Source organism: Trachinotus anak, unplaced genomic scaffold (genome assembly GCF_046630095.1).
Source record: "Trachinotus anak isolate AG129_WGS33_773 ecotype Australia unplaced genomic scaffold, CSIRO_AGI_Tana_v1 ptg000013l, whole genome shotgun sequence".
Classification (NCBI taxonomy): domain Eukaryota; kingdom Metazoa; phylum Chordata; class Actinopteri; order Carangiformes; family Carangidae; genus Trachinotus; species Trachinotus anak.
Window position 1 is genome coordinate 7,643,116 of NW_027273864.1, and position 20,637 is coordinate 7,663,752.

At 43.7% G+C, this 20,637-nt stretch overlaps 1 protein-coding gene across 5 annotated transcripts; it reads left to right on the top strand.

Annotated features, from left to right (window-relative positions):
• The first annotated feature begins 411 nt into the window (after positions 1-411).
• Positions 412-20,637, top strand: LOC139631237 (death-inducer obliterator 1-like). Of its 5 annotated transcripts, none has more exons than XM_071495269.1 (17): positions 412-581; positions 2,146-2,239; positions 3,255-3,373; positions 3,660-4,755; positions 5,018-5,447; positions 6,081-6,449; positions 8,711-8,930; positions 11,863-12,418; positions 12,523-12,682; positions 12,838-12,954; positions 13,081-13,239; positions 13,581-13,743; positions 13,854-14,364; positions 14,563-14,710; positions 14,840-14,929; positions 15,036-15,231; positions 16,539-20,637. In XM_071495269.1, exons 3-17 carry the CDS (start codon positions 3,292-3,294, stop codon positions 20,057-20,059), a joined length of 7,818 nt encoding a protein of 2,605 aa, XP_071351370.1. In that variant the 5' UTR covers positions 412-581; positions 2,146-2,239; positions 3,255-3,291; the 3' UTR covers positions 20,060-20,637. The 5 variants fall into 5 exon arrangements, with proteins under 5 accessions (XP_071351370.1, XP_071351373.1, XP_071351374.1 ...); XM_071495271.1 differs by having other exon boundaries at positions 413-581; positions 13,081-13,194; XM_071495270.1 differs by lacking the exon at positions 412-581 and adding an exon at positions 605-787.

Here is a 20,637-nt window from a genome sequence, read left to right on the forward strand (position 1 = left end):
AGGTTCATCTGTAGGTTGAGTAGGTAAGTGGAGTTTATACAGAGAGCTTAATTTCTGAAACTCAACTTGAGATAAATACAGTTTTGAACAATTGTTGGTCACAGACAGTCCCATTTCAAGTATTAGAGTGGTGTCAGAGGAACAAATCCATGAGTGCTGGTTTTTAAAAGCCCATAGTTTGTCAGATTGATGCTGACTGTATTTTTAACTGTCACAAATGTAGCACATTTTAATATCTGTAGTTTTAATATTTGAAATGCGTGTGTCGGAAGTCCCGAAGAAGAGGTTTATGAGGACAGTTGGCTAAGGACAGCGTGTGTGTGTGTGTGTGTGTGTGTGTGTGTGTGTGTGTGTGTGTGTGTGTGTGTGTGTGTGTGTCTAGGCCAGAGCCAAACAAACCCAGCATTGTTCCCTGGGCCCGCTCGGTTCTCCTCCCGGCCGGCGGGGCGCTGCAGGCGCGCTGAGCGTATTCTGTTAACCGTCAGCCATCTGCCGCAGTCAGTTATCTCCAGCGGGAATGGAAAATGGAGGACTGACCGAAGACAGACCGAGGGCATATCATCGGTATTTCTAGCGCGTAGGTGGGTTGAATGCAACAATTTAATTCTTAGTCGTGTCGCGGTGATTTTATGTGGGATTAGTTCGTGTCCCGTCTTCGTCGAGCTGCTAGGCCCGTCCCACTGCTCGGTCCGAGGCGAGGGTGATCCTGATGCCTGACGTTAGCTTGAACGTTACCGTGTGTACAGTAAAACTACGCTGATCCGCCAGACTCCGGTCAGTCGCACTGGTTAGTTAGATATGGCTCTTGCAGCAGCTTTAATATCTCTTGTAACTCAGTTTTGAGTAGTTGTATGTTGTACTTCTTAGTTATTTAAACGACAAATAGCTACAGCTTTACCTTGCCGTTGACATGCTCGGGGTGGCTAATAGCGTTAGCCGGGCTTGCTAGCTACAAGTGCACGTTTTGCAACGCTCGGTTCAATGGTTTCAAAAGAAACGACAAACGACGACAACGAGGAGCCGAAACACGAATAGGTGTGCTTAATGTTATACATGTTGTTGTCAAATGGACCACGGCCAACAGTTGAACACATTTTTGTGAGTGTGGATCACAGTAGCTAACGGCAAATAAGCTAGTTGTTCTTCAGCCGTTAGGTTGGCGTTGCGGCCATCATTGGCGGTGGTGGATGTGCAGGATTTTTAATCTGGCGTAATTTGTTGTGTGACCCCACGGACACTGTCTGGCTTGTTTCGCGCACACGGACGGGTCGCTTTTGACAAAATACATGTGCTATCGACGTTGTTCTGACGAGGAGTTAAGAGTTAAATCATGCGCACCACGGCCGTGTGCAGTCCCCCTCCTTCCGTGCCGAGCAGCAGCCGCCAGACCTCAGTTATTAGAGACACAGCATCCCGGTGAACATGTGGCGCTCCTGAATCTTTGCATATCAGAAACTGGATTTCACCGATTTGTCTGAAAGTGTAAACATGCGTTAGTGCAACATTTGGTGATCGCCCACGGCCCCTCCCACCTTCCCTGGCAACAGTTTCCCACGATTCACGTGGCACGGTGTCGTGACCACTGGCACACCATTGGAGCGATCCGGTTTAATAACCTCCAGTCCCCCCCCCCCTCCCGGTGTTGACTGTGCAGTGTGCTAGGCTTATCAGTGCATCAGTTTAAAAGAATAGCAAAGGAGATGTGATTATGATATTAATAGTTGAATACACATGCCTTTACGTATTAAGCGATTCAACGAGGTTTCTTAGTTACCCTGAATTGTGAACAAATACAAATAGTTTGATCATGTGTTTTGCACAGTAAAAAGTTGTTCCACCCATATTTGGTTCTTTCATCCATGCAGTTCGTTTGGATAACACAGGAAAGACTTCATTGCAGCACATTATACATTCAAGTCAAAGTTCAGGATTGTTTTGTTGATTATATGAAGTTAGCATTTTAATTGAGACCTTGGGGAATTTAGTAAATATCCCAGTTAACATCTTAAATGTCCCGAAAACAAACCTGATTTGTTCATTTTCATTATCTCAACTGAATCCATACTGTTGATGTGTCTTAGCCTGTCTGTGAAATGCGGTGTACTTTGGTCCTAACTTGTGTCTTCCTCTTTCTGGCACTGGCAGATCGTTTAACCTTTACCAGGACTGATGATTATTGCTGCAAAGACTTTGTTTAGCTTGAAGAAGCTTTCTGCCACACAGCTCTGCTGAACTGCAGGTACAGATCATTTTCATAATGCGCTCTTAACTTAAAGCATAGCAAGTTTGTCCTTGGAAAATCTAAATCAACACTGTGTTGCACTATTATAGTTTTGGTTTTAGACTTGTGAATGCCTGACATTGCCTGACTATTAACACTGGTATTATAGTTTTAATCCCAACTTTTAAATAACTAAATAATGAGTCAATTAATCAATGTTAATAAATTGTTAACAGCAAACATTAAATATCTGTATTTTTTCAAGTTAAAAAATCTATTTTTTTCCCGCTACATTACTCTCAATTGCAGCATTAGACTGCAGAGGGGCTGCATATGATGTGAATATACACAGAAGTTGCTACAGTCACTCCCTCTCAGTAAGAAACGAGCTGCAGTCAGCATCAGCCTTTAGGATTGAAAACACTGCTATAATTACAATACTATTTTGCAAACTACTACATGCATTCAGAGAAAAAAAAATCCAGGTCCAAGTTTTTACAGAGTGCAAAAGTATAAACAGAAAAGAAGCAATACAATGTAACAGTTTCTAAGAGGCTGTGCCATATTTAAAGACTGAATACGCAGCTTTAATTAATTCTCAGTCATGTAATAATTCCTAAATATTCTTACAGACCTGTCACCAGGAATGTCCTTTTGAAGTCCTTGTGATTTTGATTACGCTGACAAATATGAAACAGGGCATAGCCTTCAGGCTCTTTGTACTGTTCTTGTTCTTGAGACTCACACACACATGCATGAAGTATTTGAGTCAGGAAACTTTCTGGCCCCATTTCAATACACACAGCACTGATTCTGTGGGCAATGTGTGGCACAAATGAACTTCAAGTTTTATATTTGTAACACTATTTTGGAATGAGAATGTAATAGAAACACACATCTACATGTAGTAACACGTAGAGCAATCCCAGCACTGGCTACTGAATAAAAACCTGGCAGCTCTCAGTGTTTGTCACATTATGAAGTGAAAAGAGTGATTCATAGCTGGTCTCTTGTGCTCTTCTCTTAACTGTAGACATTCAGTTTGAAAGTAGAGATTGACTCCATCATCTATGGAGGAGAATCCAAGCCCTGAGCTCTCTCTAGCTTCTGAGCCAGAGAAGAGCCAGGACTGTATGGATAGCTGCTCTCAAGGTACCTTGGATGAGCTTCTTTTCCTTCATGAGTATGGGGTGGGAATGATGTAGTAATACGGGGCACAATTGTGGTGTCAGTTGTATGACATTTGAGTGATTTTAAATTTTGGTGAAAATCAAGGGTAGGTATGGGTGAAATCTAAGTCAAGCAATCATTTTCAAATTTGCTTAGATTTATGTGTGCTTGACAACAATCAAGTTTTTTTTGGCGATGTTATGTTGCACTCTGGTGATTGCATTCAATGATTGTTTGCTCACAGCATTCTTTGATTGTTTCTCCGCAGATGTTGGAGGAGGGGACAGTGAGCAGCACGATCCGTTTCAAACTGAAAGTGAAAATGTGTCAAAAAAGACTCTAGAGGAGCCAGATAAATCTTCCAAGGCCAACAGTGAGGTGAAGAAGACTTGGGGTTTCCGTCGGTCCACTGTCGCAAAGCGAGAAATGCCAGTCGAGGCAGCGACCAACAGCTCTGAAAACCGCTGTCCTGTACGGCGTAGTGGCAGGCAGTCGAAGCGCACGGACAAACTAGAGGAATTCCTCTTAACTGCCAAAAGAGGGTCAAGAAAGAGTGCCCCTCCCAGTCTGGAGAGTGGAGATCCTCCTTCCCAAACCCCAACTGATGCAGAGACTGCCTCAGAGGCCAGTTTTGATGGTAATGCTGACACCAAGGCTGGGGAGGACAAGGTGGAGTCCCCAGAGAGGAGGACAAGAAGTGGCGCAAGGAAGCAGACTCAAAGGAAAACTCGAGGTGGCAGACAGACCAGAGGAGGCGGTGGAGCGACAGTCAATGATGAGGGCAGCTCTGAGAACGAGGAGGACAGCAGAGATGCTGCCAAGAAAGACGAGATACAGGATAACAATGGGGAGAAACGGGATGAAAGGAGTGACCCGAGTCCAGAAGATGTAGGGCTTACCAATACAGCGCAGTCTCAGCCAGAGCTGGACTCTGAGATGAAAGAGGTTGCTGAGGAGAAAGACGAACACGGAAATAAAAGTGACAAAGCGGAAACAGAGAAAGAGACTGATGAGGACAATCCAGACAAGCCTGCAGCACCGATGGTAAAACGTGGACCAATAAGAACTTACGTCAATAAAAAGAAGGTTGTCAATAAGAACACTACCCCTGTCAAAGCTCCTGTTCCCGCCAACAAGAGCACCACTCCTGTCAAGAGGGAAACTAAAGCCCAAGCTGCTGGAAAGAATCGCAAGCCCCAGATGCAAGAGGACGACGACGATGACGACGATGAGGATGAGGATGAGGACGAGGATGAGGATGAGGACAATGACTCCTCGACCTCTTCGTCATCCATTGAGTCTGATGATGGAGGATATGACCCCAATGCACTTTACTGCATCTGTCGCCAAAGACACAACAAAAGGTATTTTATCTGTAGTTGCGTTATTATTCTGCCTTATTTATTGTGATTGCTCAAAAGATGTAGATGATGGTGTTAAAGAGTAAAATATCGCTCTTAATTATTATTTCTCCTTTTTGTCATCTAGTAGCTACACCCACCGTTTTTCTTCAGTTTTTTTCTGTCGTTTTCATTCTTTAGTCTGAAAGTATAAGAGAAGTCGGTAAGTTTGTGTTGAGTGTTGTGCTTTGGGAAAGTAGCACTACAAATGTCTTGTACGCACCAGGTTCATGATCTGCTGTGACCGCTGTGAGGAGTGGTTCCACGGAGACTGTGTGGGCATCACAGAGGCCCGCGGGCGCCTGATGGAGAGAAACGGGGAGGACTACATCTGCCCCAACTGCACTGCTAAGAAAAACCAGGTGGTCAGGCCCGCCACATCGGTCCTCTCTACAAACACAGAGGCTGGGAAGCCCAGAGCTGATGTTACTCTTCAGACTTCTGCTGCTGCTGCTATGACCTCTTCTGCTACTGCTGAGAAAGCTAACGCAGGAGGAGCAGACAGCAGTCTGTCAGCTGCTCAGGCCGTGGCAGCACCTCCGTCCTCCACAGGTCTTGCAACTGAAGAGAAGGGAACAGAGGATGTGGGCATCAAAGGCAGGATAGAGAAGGCCACCAATCCAACTGGGAAAAAGAAGATAAAGATCTTTCAGCCGGTAGGTCTCTGCAACTGATCTCAGCTTAAGCATTTTAAATAATGGTGTCTTTATGAGCCAGCCACTGATGATTGTCTGAGTTGGTGTACGTATTGTTCTGTCATATAGTATGTCATTATGCATGTCAGGTGTTGTCCTTCTACCAAATTTAAAAATTAAACGATTATTTTTAATGCTATAAACACTTAATACTTGAAGCAAACTAAATTCCTTTTCACCACAGTAACTGTAAAATGGCTTAAATGTGTGTGAAATGTGATTTGTGGTTATATCCCACTCTGATTAGAGTACATTGCCTCATTAAGCGAACTGATACTGTATTTTGAGTCTGCATGGGTGGTGTTCTTAGTTTCTGAAAATACAGAATAAGACCCAAACAAACACAGACTAGTCGCTCCAGATATGCGCCGTTGTTGACATTATCACATATGAACAAATGGTTGAAGGCATGATGTGAGCATAAAGCAGCCTACTGAGGACATCTCTACAAATCTCTCTACACATTTTCACAAATAAGTGTTGTTATCAATAAAATGATTATGAAATTCAGAATTCTGTTATTGTAATAACACGATGCAAAATTACATTACTCGTCATTAGCTGTTTATTTTATTGTGCACTGAACTGGAGCAGGCAATACAGCAGACAGTTGAACCAAAAGCAGCCCAGAAGGCGACACCAGTGGTGGAGAAGAGGGCAGCACCCACAGCAGAGCAGAAAGCCCTACCAGACACAGAGCAGAAGGTGGCATCAAACGTGGAGGTGAAAACGACACCAGCAATGGAGGCTCCAGAGGAGAAGAGCGGGCAGAAGGCTGAGGAGTCTTCTCTTCCCAAATGTATCGGGCCTGGCTGTGAGAATAACGCCCAGCCAGACTCGGTGTACTGCGGAAACGACTGCATCCTGAGACACGCTGCCGCAGCCATGAAGTCCATCACGGATGTCAAAGAGCCTAAGCAGAAGGACAAGGCCAAGGCTCAGAAAACCAAGTCTACACCAAAGGTAACTTGGACCATGAGAAATGATGGCCTTTGTCTGAATGTTCATGCTTTTCACCTTTATGAGGAAGAGTTGTGCAGGGTAGCCGACCTAACATCGTATCAAGCTATAATCAGTAACAACAATGGAGAGTGCATTCTTAGAGGTTGTGTTTAACTGCCAAACAACGTGTCACAGTAAAACTCTTTAGATTTTGGATTTTGTCTGCTGACAACATAAGACAAATTTCCTCAAGTGAATTTTATTGTTTGTTGAATGTTTGGTGTATTATTAGTGAGGCTAAACACTAGTCACATTGTTACCTTGATTGTGGTGTGACCATTGAAGACAAGTACTTTGCTATTCTGTCGCTGATTGATTTGAAATATCACAATAATTTACAGGTTTTTATAGATCCATGCGGAAATAGTTGCATTTGTGACCTTTTTGTTTCACTGTTGATTAGCATTTGAGAAAACACATTCATGTGTTTGAAACAATTACATTTTTGGTAATGATTGTTACATACATATGATGTTATTACAGTTATATGTAGGGCAGGAAAAAAAATGCTAAAAATCCCTTTATAAGAATGGTTTTAGCAGTGTCAGTTTGCTTTTGCAATGGCTGCATTTCAACAGTGCTAAAAGAAGAAGAAGAAGAAGAAATTTGACCAGATTAAAATGGTTCAGTGTAGAGTACAATGCTGTTAATCTAAAAAAAAAACAAACAAACAAAAAAGAGAATGGTAACTGATGGGTGCTGCTTTCTGGTATTAGAACATTTTGATGTTTAAATGCCCATCTGAAGAAGCTAATTCAGTGGCCTAACTGAAGCTTTTTTATAGTTACAGACTGGCTAAAATTTAATCTGCGTAACCCAACTAACCCTGCTCCACTGTTAACCAGTTTGGGGGGGGTCAGTCATTTCAGATTTCAGGGGTTTTAATCAAAATAAGTAAATGGCTTGGTTGTTGACCAGACAGCTGACTGGAGCAATGGAGTCATCGTTCCCACTGGATCATGATGTGAACAAAAGCATCGCGTGCAGATAAAACTGACAAGTATTTAAAAGAATGGAGCGATAACGATAATAAAATGCACTGTTTACCCCTTAAAAGCCACTGATTGTGAATATGTGGTGACTTTATGAAGGGAATATCGTTTTATGGAGGCAATGACATGGGTTGTGTGAACCATGTCTGTGTATCGTGTGATTGTGATAGGCCTGTTTTTATTTAACACAAATATCTAAATGAATACTGCTTTGATGTTTCAACTACATAACGGTTTGGTTACAAGCTGTCATTATGTATTTTAAACTTTCTCTATGCAGTCACACTATCTGCATTTCTAATGTCCTGTGTCATTCATGTTTATATTTATTGATATTGGACAGTACTCTAAGATTTAAAATAATCTCTGATCGAAAATATCAACAGTATATAGCAGCATTTACAATAACTGCACAATATTCTTGCTTTTACGGTTATACTGTTTTATGTAGTTTAATTTTGTGCTCACGTTGTGTATCCCTGCTTTTGTTAACGTACTTTTGCCTCTAAAACAACAAAGATTCCCTACAAGAGTAACCTTGTGTTCTTCATATGTTGCTTTTTGAAGTTATGGCTATTTGTTGCCAATCTTCAATCTGCATTTATAGCCATTATCTCATCTGAAAACTCTAGCTGGTTGTGAGCTTCAACTTTCAAGGAATAGGGGAGTGAAAATGATGAACACTGAAGAGATTTTTTTGTAATTGAATTGTGATCTGTGATATGAATCTTCATGGGAACAATCTTGATGGGGTTTAAACCTGAACTACCACTTGAAAGAATGCCTGACGGTGTTGAATGTGCTTTTTAGTGCACAGTACTGAGGGCAGTGTCTGAAGTTAAATTTACTGGTCTGGTCCAGCCCAGATCAGTAAAAAGAATAAATCACAAATCAGTGTAAGGAGGCTGCCAGTCCACAGCCTGGAGTGTGCAGAAATGCCACCAATTAACTTGCCTTTAGTTTTGCTATGCACACTGTGTACAGTGATTACAAATGACAACAGGGAAAGCAGGCAGACCAGAGACTTTAAGAGTTAACAGTTTTGTTTGCCAACGGCAGACTGTCCTGGCATTTGAGTTTATAGAGGGGAATCTACTCTTAAAAGCCAACAGATCTCAAGTCAAACATTTCTGTATCTTTGAGGTAATGTTCAAATCATGCTCATTTAACTAAAAGCCCTGAATGACTGTTTTTTGTTTTTTGTTTTTTTTTTTTGTTCCATCCATCCAGAGGACTGCCGCTGGTGGGAAGAAGACACAGAAGAAGACCCGGGAGGAATCTGACAGCGAGGAAGACTACAGTCCTGATCCAGACGAGGATGACGAAGATGAGCATGCTGAGGAACACCCGCCCCCTCCGGCCACTGCATCCTGGTCCAGCGACCATAATTACATTGCAGTAACACCAGAAAAGACTACACCCATATCACCAACAGTGTTAAACAAAAAGTGTATGTATCTCTTTGAAGGTCTTGGCCTGTTGTTGAAACCACATTGTTGTTTACCAGTATAAATGTGGTTCCTGTCGTGCTAACATAATTTAGAGATGATCCGTACATTTGGGGAAGAACATGAACTCATCTGTACTCTAGACTTTTGACTGCCTTGCAAAGTGTTGTGAGTTTAATCGATGTGAAAGTTTTCTTAGTCAATGAAATGTTGGCAGCTGTGGAAAGGTAAGTGCTATTTGTGGCTTTGGGTAAGTATTCAATAATCCACAACATTTATTTTTAAAGGGGTCCTCCATAAATTGCACACATCAAAATCATTTTATTAGTCAGAGTGGAGTACTACTCAGCTGGTCCAGTGTTTTCTGTGGCTCTGGAGGAGCTTTGTAAAGTCTGAAAAACTGATGATGTTATCAGCTTTGACTTGGAGACTTTACATTCTTAACAGAAAGCGTTAGAGTTTCAAGATAATGGCAGTAGTTTGAAACATGGGCCGAAGGTCCAACAAATGATGCTTAATGGGATTTGTTGGATCCAGTATTTTTGGACCTTGACTCATACTTATGACTAAAATTCCTCTGACTAAAAGACCTCTGCTACACCCCAGTTTGACCACTCTTTTTTAAATGACCCTCGTGACTTTTCTGAAGTGCAAAACAAAATTACTGGAGTACCCCTTTTAAATACCTCAAAGGTAAAATGCAGGGCTGTAGCTGAAAACCTTTAAAGCAGTAATCTCAAACTCTCAGCAGACTGAAGCTTTATGAAGAGGTGTACTGTGTGGCTGTAATGAATGGGATGGTGCTTGTGTGTGTTTAGAGTGTGAATTCAAACACACCTGCTTTGTCTGTACAAGTCTCTCCACTTCCTCGGTTCACCACGTCAGATGTTGGTCCCCAAAAAAGGTCACTCCCTCTTTCTCCAGCAGGTAGGTGTTTCAGAATATCCCCATGTTGATGTGGACCAATGAAGCTAACATAGCTCATATTGAGCTGATGATATCAGCTGTTAAGCGCAACCATGTGTTTTTTTCCTACCCTTAGTTTTGTGGATAACAAACTTTTTTCAAAGTTTTTGATTCATTAAATATGATGCATCCTTTCTCGTGGGAAACTGGCTTTAAAATAAAAGGTGATATAACAGATTTTTGGATGCCTCCATTGATTATGTGAGCAGTGTTGGCTTGCTGTAGGATATCCTGACCAGTTCAGCTCAAACAGCATATACAACTGATTAATCTACACATACTGTGGAGATGTGACCCTCAAGACCCCCCCAGATGGTCAACGGCTGAAAAAGAAAACCTCTGGCAGACCCCTCTGTCCACAGTGCAGCGAGAGACCAGACCACCTGGAGATAATGCTGTGGAGCAGAGGAAGCCCACAGCAGAAGATGGAAGCTGAAGACCAGGGTCGAGGGCACAGATTCAGAAGAGGGACACCCACCTTCAAAGTTTTTCACACACATTTTGCACCTGATGAGATTTGATTATATATTGATGGGAACGATTGTTTCAATGAAATGTGGACATTTTAATCTTCTTTCACCTCTCTTCATAAGGGGTCATTGAAGGCTGTATCAGGATATTGACTAGGATAATGCATGCTAATGTATTGTGAATGCATCCCGTCAGGTCAGGAGATCAGTATGACCACTGATAATCATTGTTGAAGAAATTATTGTCCATTGATTTGCTCATTCATAGCCAATATTTTGGTGAGTGATTTCTTGGTGTGACAACCTATCATTCTGAGAAAATGGTTGACTTTGGTTGCTTTGGGTTTTAGTACTGTTGATCGGAACAAAATTATCATGGTCTATACATTTTAGTGCATGTATAGTTTTGTGTGTTCAAGTGGAGTTAATCCTTAAACTATTGCTGCTTCAACATGCAACTTGGACCAGACAGACAGAACACTAGCATGTGCAAGTGACAGCTTGAAGCGAGATTACAGGAGTAGGGAGGGTACTGCCATTTTAGCCTTGGTGCAAATTGGTTGATATAATACTTTCAGTTCTACATTTTATGTGAATATTGATGGTTAAGTGCATTATGTGTACTTGCATAATTTATTCAAATGACAGAAAAATTAAGGGTCTGGTAGCTTTTGGGGTCAGAGTTCATCCCTTTATCAGCTGGTTATAGTGTTTGTAGCTGAGCTTGTGACATGAATAGTTTTTTTTATTTATAGTTTTAGGGTGAGTTGTTAATCATCAACATAATTGTTCCTGAATTACATTTTGATGTATTACTCTGATGTTTTGTGCAGACAGTGTCATAGACTTTCTGCTTTAGTAGACAGTGACACAGTAAGGGGTAAAGTACATTTTAGCAAACTGGTAAATGGTGTTTATCTCTGTGTGAGAACCTTGTATGCCTTTCCCAGTAGCTTCCGATGCTGAATTCACAGCAGGAGTTTCCTCTCCTCTGTGGATCCATGGGTCCTGAGAATCGAGCTGCTTCATGAGGAGGCCCTCGTGTGTGCTTCTCGAAGTTCATGCCATCAAATGTTTTTTGGGAAGAAAATTCTTTTTTTCTCCAAATGGAGCTGCACTAACAGCACAGTGTATCTGCTGTCACTGCTTCAAATAAAGAGGGACCATTTATCTGTCCGGTTGTCAACTTTGTGTTTATTTCAGGTTGTTGGTTGTAATGTGTTCAACGTCTGTACATGCAAGTAACTATGAATGTCAGCTGTTTTTGGATCAACTGAAGGACGGTTTTATTATAAATGTTTCTGTTTTGCTTGAAGTTTTGTGCCTTATTTTATCAGCTGTGGAATAATATGGAGGTTTTCAGTCATATAATCTCTGAATTATTCATGCAAAGTGATAAAATGTAGTGTTCGTAAACTACTGGCAGACTGCATCACATCTGCTGATGTTGTAAATTAGGGCATATTTTAAACTGTTGGATCTTGTTCTTTATTTTCAGCCCCTCCCAAAGAAGAGAAGCTGAGTGAGAAGGAGCAGAAAGAGAAGGAACCAGCCCCGGCTCCCGAGAAACCCTCTCCAGCATCAGCAACACTGGTCAAAGGAAACAAGAAATCTCCGACCACTAAAGCAGCAAAGGTTTCTCCCAAGGGAAAGAAGCCTTCCCTTCATTCCACCAGCTCAAAGGCATCAAAGAGACCTGCAACACCCCCAAGTAAAACTGCAGCAAAGTCCAAGAAACCAGGCCTCCCGCCCGCCCACTCCTCGTCTCGCTTCCCTCCAGGTCCGATCCACGTCACAGGAGCTCTGAGGGTCACTAAGTCTAACTTCACCATTCCTAAGAAGCAGCCACAACAAAAGGACACTCCATCCCACAGTCAGTCCTCTACATCCTCTAGAGTCCCATCATCCCCATCAGCTTCCTCCAGCCACTCATCGTCCTCCAGATCATCACATCCAGCTTCTTCAGCGCCTCCTGTGCCCCCCATGCCACCTCCACCCAACAACCAGATGAGACAGAACATCCGCCGCTCGCTCACAGACATCCTTTATAAGAGGTGAGTGTCTCGCCACAGTTCAGGAAACCTTTGTTTCTAGAGTGCAGTAAATCCTTGGCTGAACACATTCAAGCACTCATTTTTGTTGTATTCCTTACCACCAGGGTGAGCGACAGTGATGATCTGAAAATGACTGAGAGTGAGGTGGGCAGGCTGGCAGTTGCCATTGAGAAGGAAATGTTTAACCTGTGCCTTAGCACTGACAGCAAGTACAAGAACAAATACAGGTCCCTCATGTTCAACCTGAAGGATCCGAAAAACAAAGTGAGTCAACACAGACATGAATGCAGTGATGATAAATCTAGATTTGTGTTTATTAGAGTTTTGTGTATGTGGAGGTGATGTCTGCAGCTTTTCTGGTTTTACTTGATTCCCCTCATCTTGAGATGTTAAATAACAGTGTGGTGTGTTTGTCTCAGGGCCTGTTCTACAGGGTGGTGGGTGGCGAGGTTAGTCCCTTCAGATTGGTCAGACTAAGTGCTGAAGAGCTGCTTTCCAAAGAAATATCTGAGTGGAGGAAGCCTGACGCTCCTGAGGTAAATGTTACTTCCTTTAACTACAAACCAAACACAAGTCAACAACATGTGGAGATAAGAGGTTCAAAGTTTTACTGTAATACTTTTGAACAGAATGCTCAACATTGTCAAATATGTCTTCTTTAGGCTCAGTCTCCCAGTACAAGAGCCCATTCAGGGCAGTCCAGACTGGGCAACAGGCATGACTCTAGCTCTCATAGCATGGACATGGAGGACGCTCCACCAACATCTGATGCAGATGTATGTATTTCTGCCACCACTTCATCTCGCATGGCCTCTGCTGCAGTAAGTGGTGGCACACTGTTCTTCTCAGCTTTCACACTTCTTTTCACCTTTGCATGTGGGTCTTGGTGCACAAACTGTGAAATCTGGCTAAGTAAAGACAGTAGCCAAGATATCACAGGTTGGTTATCTTGCCAACTGTCCTGTTCTTCGAAGCAGTTTCTTTCTTCCGTGAGCTTTATCTATCTTAATCACTGGTTGGTATTAAACCTACCTGCATCTACCTCGCATTAAATACGACAGTGGTGCACATCATAGTGCTCAAGGAACATGGCTGTGAACTGATTATCATCTGTTGTATTTCATCTAATGTTTGACAGAGATTCTGTTTTCTTTGTCCTCAGGACCAAGACGAGTCTGGCTCTACTCCGTCAGTTTCAGCTCAGTCCTCAGCAGTCGAGGGGAGCAGTGGCGGCAGCATGCCAGACATTTTCAGTAGCATGCTTAAAGACACCACATCAGAACACAGGACTCATCTATTTGACCTCAACTGTAAAATATGCACAGGTAAATAAGAGGCTGACATGAAGTGGAAGTTATATGTACCAAGTGAATTAAACATCCATCATTTCTTATCAAATACATAACTTTAATCAGTGTTGTTTTTTGCCCTCTAGGTCAGAAGACAGATGATGAACCAGCAGCTAAAAAAGCCAAACTGACCAAGAAGCCTGAAACTAAACCACCCAGACAAGAGCTGCATTCGTCCAGGTCAGGGGATGCCTCTCCTGTGGTCCAACCACAGGTCCCTGCAACCTATCAGCACCAAGACCCCCACACCTACCAACACCCAGTCCCTTCATCATACCAGTCCAACACAGATGTCCCTGAATCACAGCAGCAGCTTTACCAGGAGGACATCAGCATGCTTGTACCTCCTGCCCAAGTCCCTGCACCTGCTGCCACAACTGTTTCCTCTGTCAGCATCACTCGCAGAGACCCACGCATGGCCAGGCACAGTTCCGGTGTAACTGTAACCTACACTGCTCCAGAAAAGCCCAGCAGCAACACAGCAGAGGCGCTCCCTGCTCCTGTTAGTGCTCCAGTGGAGGTCGGACCCAAGGCACCACTGCCAATGCCCCCAGCTTCGCCATCTTCAGTGGCTGTCTCTAAATCAGCTAAGACAAGGTGCGTAGTATTTGTGTATTGGCAATATATTTCATACTGTGTTCTGTAGAGTACAGAACACAGCACTACAGTAGAGTATGATGGGGCAGGGTTATTGTTCTCTTTTTTAAGAAAAACCCTGCGTATGATAAACTGTGTACAGACTTGAGATTTGGCCTTTGACTTCTCTCTAAAAGTAACATGGTTTTGATTTTACAGTACATCCGATCCTCCCCTTGAGGGTGAGACAGCGATTTTCCTCCATGGTCAAGAGAAGATTTGGAAAGGATTTATCAACATGCAGTCAGTGGCTAAGTTTGTGACCAAGGCTTACCTGGTCTCGGGATCCTTTGAACACCTGAAGGAGGTTAGTTATTTTTACTAATTATGAGAGGAAACATTCTCATTCGTCATATCAAACAGCATACATTGGTGAATGAAAAAACTCCTGAGCATATGCAAAAGCATCATACATAATTTTGTCAACATTATGCAGGATTTGCCAGACACCATCCATATTGGAGGAAGGATATCTCCAAACACAGTGTGGGACTATGTAGGGAAGCTGAAAACCTCACTCTCCAAGGTTTGTTTGCACCAAGACTAGCTCGTAGAAACATATTCATTTTAATTTTAAAGGCCTTGCATTACTTAATACTGATTTTTGCTCTCTTTTAAACCTGTGCTCACAGGAGCTGTGTCTGATCCGTTTCCACCCAGCCACAGAGGAAGAGGAGGTGGCGTATGTTTCTCTCTTCTCTTACTTTAGCAGCAGGAAACGATTTGGTGTGGTGGCTAACAACAACCGCCGCATCAAAGACCTCTATCTCATCCCACTGGGCTCAAAGGACCCTTTACCCTCCAAACTATTACCGTTTGATGGGCCAGGTAAGCAGTTACAGGGATACACAAATATACCTCTGTATGTAATTGTATTTGTTTTAAGGGTTTCCTGTTAATTTGTGTTGTTGTTTTCATACATGTGGTGAGTATATATAGTGTTACATTTGTTTTTGACTCCAGTTGAAATGAGAGCTTGTTTGATTCATGGGTTTGTGCTGTAGGGGGCACTCACACTCTTTGTTGAGTCTCCCCTGGAAAACACCTCTGTGCATGTTACAGCTGCTGTGCTCTCTGCTGTATATCTGACTTTGTATCACACATTTCTAATAAAGGAAGTTTGCATCGCAGGTTGGTGCCATGTGAGTCCAGTTTCAGCCTGTTGTTTCTTAAGTCTTGGCTCAATATAAACAAAATTGAATACATGTGTAATCAATAAATTGCTATAAGGTAACACGTCAGTCACTTCATATTATGATGCTGTTCATATGGTAGCATGCTGCATCGCTGGAATAAACCAGTGTTTTTAAACACTTCGTGCTAAATGGAGAATCAGCACTTGTACAGCACACTCAACAGTACCACATGGCAATTGCAGCTGTGGTAAGTAAAAGGTTGTCCATCGCAGAGGGGCTCAAAGACCAGTGCATCTACTCCTGCTTAGTGAGCCTCAGAAAAGATTATTAGATGGAGAGGTTTATTCTTCATTGATTGAATGACTTCAGAAAGATGGAATTACACATCTTGAATTTGTCATTTGTTCCTGTGAACAGATTGGTATTGATCCCAAATCAATCATTCATTTATCCACCTGACTCTGGATCAGCAAGAACAGTATTAGAGTTCGCCATCTGTTCCAATCTGTATTGTGGTTTTGTTGTGCCAATTTTTGGGTGCAGTAAGAGGTTTCGAGTGATTTCATTCGATTATATGTTGGTTATGTCTGGCTAAACATCTACACATCACTTGAATAACCAACAGGTCTGCCGTTAAATGTTTATTTATTAACGTCAGCATTTTTTCACTTTTATAGTTTAATAAATATTAATTCACAAGTAGGTCTAACGACTACTGGCTTATTGCTAAAATGTAGCTTTGTCATACAAAAGTATAGTCTTTGGAGTTGGAAGAACTTGGATTTAATTTAATAAAAATGTATGTGTTACATATTCTTTCTGTGTGCATTGTGGAACATTTTTAGAAGCTCTCATTTCACCTGGTTTCTTTGTGTCTTTATTGTGCAAGTCAGAAATACTCATGCCCCAATCAAACTTTCTGCTTTATCAGTTTTTGTAAAATTGCATCAGTTGACATGCAAGCTTTTTTCAAGAGTCTTGTTTTTTTCCATCTTACAGGGCTTGAACCAGCTCGTCCCAACCTCCTCTTGGGGCTGTTGATCTGCCAGAAGGACAGAAAGCGTGCTGGTGCTCCACTGGAAACTGAGGAGAAACGGTCCAAGACTCAAACCAAAGATGCTGATGACACTGGCCTTCCAAAATCATCTTCCTCTGTCAAAGCAGAAAGAAGCACACGGCAGAGTCTCGAAATTCCCTTCAGCAAAACGCCTCCAGGATCACCTCCATCTAGCTCCTCTGAAACTACTAGCAGCACTGCGACAGCCTCCTCAGTCCTTTCTTTCTTGTCCTCTGTCAAAGCTCCAGCCACATCCACTACCACTGGAAAAGACTCCCCATCCTCATCTGCTTCTGCAGCAGCTGCCACTCCTCTTCAAACCATCCTCGACACTCTTTTTCGGAAGAAAAAGCATGACTCAGAAGTTAACTCTCCATCTGATCAGGGTGGGGAACTCTCCGTCCCACCAACTACAATGCTAGACCCCATTGTGCAGCAGTTTGCACAGATTTCTAAAGAGAAAACGGTAGAGGAGGATGAAGATGACCGACCATATGACCCAGAAGAAGAGTATGACCCCAGTAGGGGCTACAACATTCCCAAGAAACCTGTTGAGATAATAAACAAACCTGGAGTCCCCAAGCAGCCTGAGGTGGTTGCAAGTGAAGCTGATGATGTGGCATATGACCCAGAGGATGACTCCATTTTTGAAGAGGTCAAAACTTCAGTCCCAGGTCAAGCTAAGGCTGCAACTGAATGTACAACTGATCCACAAAAGATCCTAGAGAGCCTGAAACAAATCGGGGATCAGACATTCCAGAAACAGGGAGATCAGCAAATGTCATCCACAGGGACACCTGGTGCCTCACTGGCACTGCCAGACACACTCTTAACTCAACCTACTAAATCCCTTTTGGCCAATAGTCAACTACTGCAGCTTGGCAAAAAGGTTGAGGAACTAGTAAAGTCGTCATCGGTTACTCCCTTAATCAACCAGAGGAGAGATCCTCGCCAGAGCAGGGATCCTCGCCAGGCTTCGGCTGGCAGGAAACCAACTGATGAACCTGAGGAGAAAGAGGAAACATCTGCTGTGTTGGCAGATGCTACTCTTCCTTCAGAGCCACAGCTGCCCAATGTTCCTGAACTCCCAGACTCCTCACAAGATGTAGAGGCATCACTGCCTCAAGAAGAAGTGAAATGTGAGACCCTACCCTTTATGGAGTCAGACAAGACAGAGGTGTCAATTCCTTTATTAGGAGAGGAGGTGGAACCTGATATGGAGGTCAACTACATGGATGAGAAAGAGGTGAAAACTGAGGAAGCTGAGCCAGTCAAGACAGAAACGGAGATGGATAAGTACAGTATTTGGCCAAATGCTGCCAGTATTTTAAAAGTTGGCGAAGACTCAGAATATGAGGAGAGTAGCCTGGATACATCAACTACAAGCTATTATAAAGAGTCTGAAAACACCTCCACAAGAACTTCAACAATTCCAGTACTCACTCAGAGCACAACAATGGTTGAGACTCAGTCCCATCATGCGTCACATCACATTTCAGCACCAGGCTTCGATAGCGAATACAGACCTCCAGCTGACATTCCCCCTCCATCTAACTTCCCCCCACCCCATCCAATGCAAGGACAAAACCTGATAATGAGGCCTCCACCAATGTCTGTGCCACCACCCATGCAAGGTCTTCCTCCAATGTCAGGGCCCCCTCCTATACAGGGACCTCTTCCGCCCATCCATGTTCCTCCCCCTGTGCGTGCTCCTCCAATGCAAGCTGACAGTAGTCAGCAATATGGCCCACTTCCGGGTGCATACCCTCCCTATCAGAACCAGTGGCCAGGCACCCAGCCACCAACACAGCAGCAGCCTCTTCCTGGACCGCCTCCTCAGAATATCATGCCACCCAGAGGACCACCACCACCATTCCCTCCAATGGCCCAGAGAGGCCCTCCTCCTCAAATGTTTGATCCCTCCATTCCCCCTCAACACATTGCACAGCAAGGCCCCCCTACAGTCCTCCCCCCACCACCTTCTTTTGATGGACAGAACAGCTTGCCACCAAGATTCACAGGCCCCCCACCACCCTTTAATTTCCCTGCAAACAGAGGTCCCCCTCCACCTTTCACGGGTCCACCTTTGGGTCACTTTGATAACAGGCTTCCTCCTCCGTCCCATTTCCCAGGGCCAAGGGCCCCCCCTCCATCTCAGTACAGTGACCTTGGTGCCCAACCCCCAATGGTAGACAAACCTCGAGGCCCTGCAGAACACTATAACAAAGACACTGCTAACTCTTTCAAGTTAAATGTGGATCAGAATCCAAACTCTCTCCATATTTTTAAAGACAACCAGGGCCCACTGCCAGGTCCATCGTACCATGGACCTCCACCTAACCACTATGAGGATAGAAGAGGCCAACCTCCCGGTGGGGAAATGAGTGGACAACACTTCAATCAGCATAATCAGTATGGGAGTTCCAGACCACACTCCTCACCACCACACCGAGGATCTTTTGATGAGCACAGAGGTCCTCTGCCTCCGGAGAATAGACCTCATCCTTCTCAGCCTTTTGGAGGATCAGAGCGGTACCGCTTCGATAGGCACTCAGATGAGGCTAGACCTGTTCGTCACAGCGGGCCGCTACTACCAACTCCTCAAGAGGCTCCCATAGGTCCTCCAAGTCGCATAGGAGCCCATAGTCCAGACCTGCACAGGGATGACCACTGGCGCCGCCACTCTCCTGAAATGAGAAGGAGGAGCAGCAGCACCCAAGAGGACTCAGAACTGCGCAGTGGAGATCGTTTCAGTCGATTTGAGGGAGGGCACAGGGAACCACCTGGTCCTTCGCAACCTTCCGAAGAGAGACAGAGGGAGCTGTCTGAGGATCGCAGGAGGGAAAGAGAGCGGGAAATCCCCCACGCTGGCAGGCCATCATGGGACAGGGGGCAGGGAAAGCGATGGAGCCGCGAGCGAGAGTGGGACAGAAGCAGAGAAAGGGACAGGGATCGAGAGCGCAGCCGAGAAAGAGACCGCAGCAGAGGGAGGGAGGGTGAGAGGCACAGGGAGACAGAGGGTGAACGACACAGGGATCAGGAGCCAGACAAGAGGAGGGACCGGGAGAGAGACAGGGAAAGGGACAGGCCCAGGGAAAGAGATTCTGACAGGAGAGACTATGACCGCGACAGAGCGAGAAACCGTGACCGAGAGCGTGATCGTGATCGAGAGCGAGACAGAAGACGGGACAGATCCAGAAGCAGAGAGCGAGACCGTGACCGAGACCGGGGGAAAGACCGGGGCAGGGACAGAGACAGAGACAGAGACAGAGAAAGGGACAGAGACAGAGACAGAGAGAGGGAGAGGGACAGGGACAGGGACAGAGACAGAGACCGGGACAAAGACAGAGATCGTCGGGATAGGAGCAGAAGCCGAGAGAAGAGAGAGGAGAGAAAGGACAGTAAACATGATACACCCAAGGAAAGTGATAAGACTGCAGAAAATGACAAAAACGTGTCCTAGTCTGTTTCATGGACACTAAATTGCAGTTTAGAGACTCTTACACCGTTCACCAGTTGAAATCACCACTGTAAATGCAGTATTTTGTTAAATTTCCACACTTGTGTTCCTACTATAAAAAATTGTTTGACAATGTTTGTATTCTTTGTCATGTGAAGGTTTCTAAGTTTGTTTTATCACATTTGAAAAACTGAGGGCCATCTAAGTTGCTTGTCTACCAGATGTATTAAGGTCACTGAGTCCTATTACATGTACCTTCCTCCATTCAAAGCTTTTTTTTTTTAAGAAAATAATGCAACGGATTAACACACCATTTGCAATTTGTAAATATGAATATATTTGTGAATATACTGATGTTTTTAATCATACTTTTCTAAGTAGAGAAAATAAAAGCCATATATCTGAAATGGATAATGTGAAAGTAAAGGCAACACTGTTTATACACAAATGTGTGTTTATATGTCGAGCAGCGTTGAACTAAAAGGCTACTATCTACAGTACAGTATACACTCCATCAGTGGTTGTTAATGAAATGTCCTGAATTTGTTTCAGCTCAACCAATTAAACCAGTTTGACATTTA

Coding starts and splice junctions, on each gene's coding strand:
- LOC139631237 (XM_071495269.1), top strand. CDS start 3,292: ATGGAGGAGAATCCAAGCCCTGAGCTCTCTCTAGCTTCTGAGCCAGAG. Junction 12,683..12,837: donor TGAAGGATCCGAAAAACAAA/GTGAGTCAACAC, acceptor TGTTTGTCTCAG/GGCCTGTTCTACAGGGTGGT. Junction 13,744..13,853: donor CAACTGTAAAATATGCACAG/GTAAATAAGAGG, acceptor TTTGCCCTCTAG/GTCAGAAGACAGATGATGAA.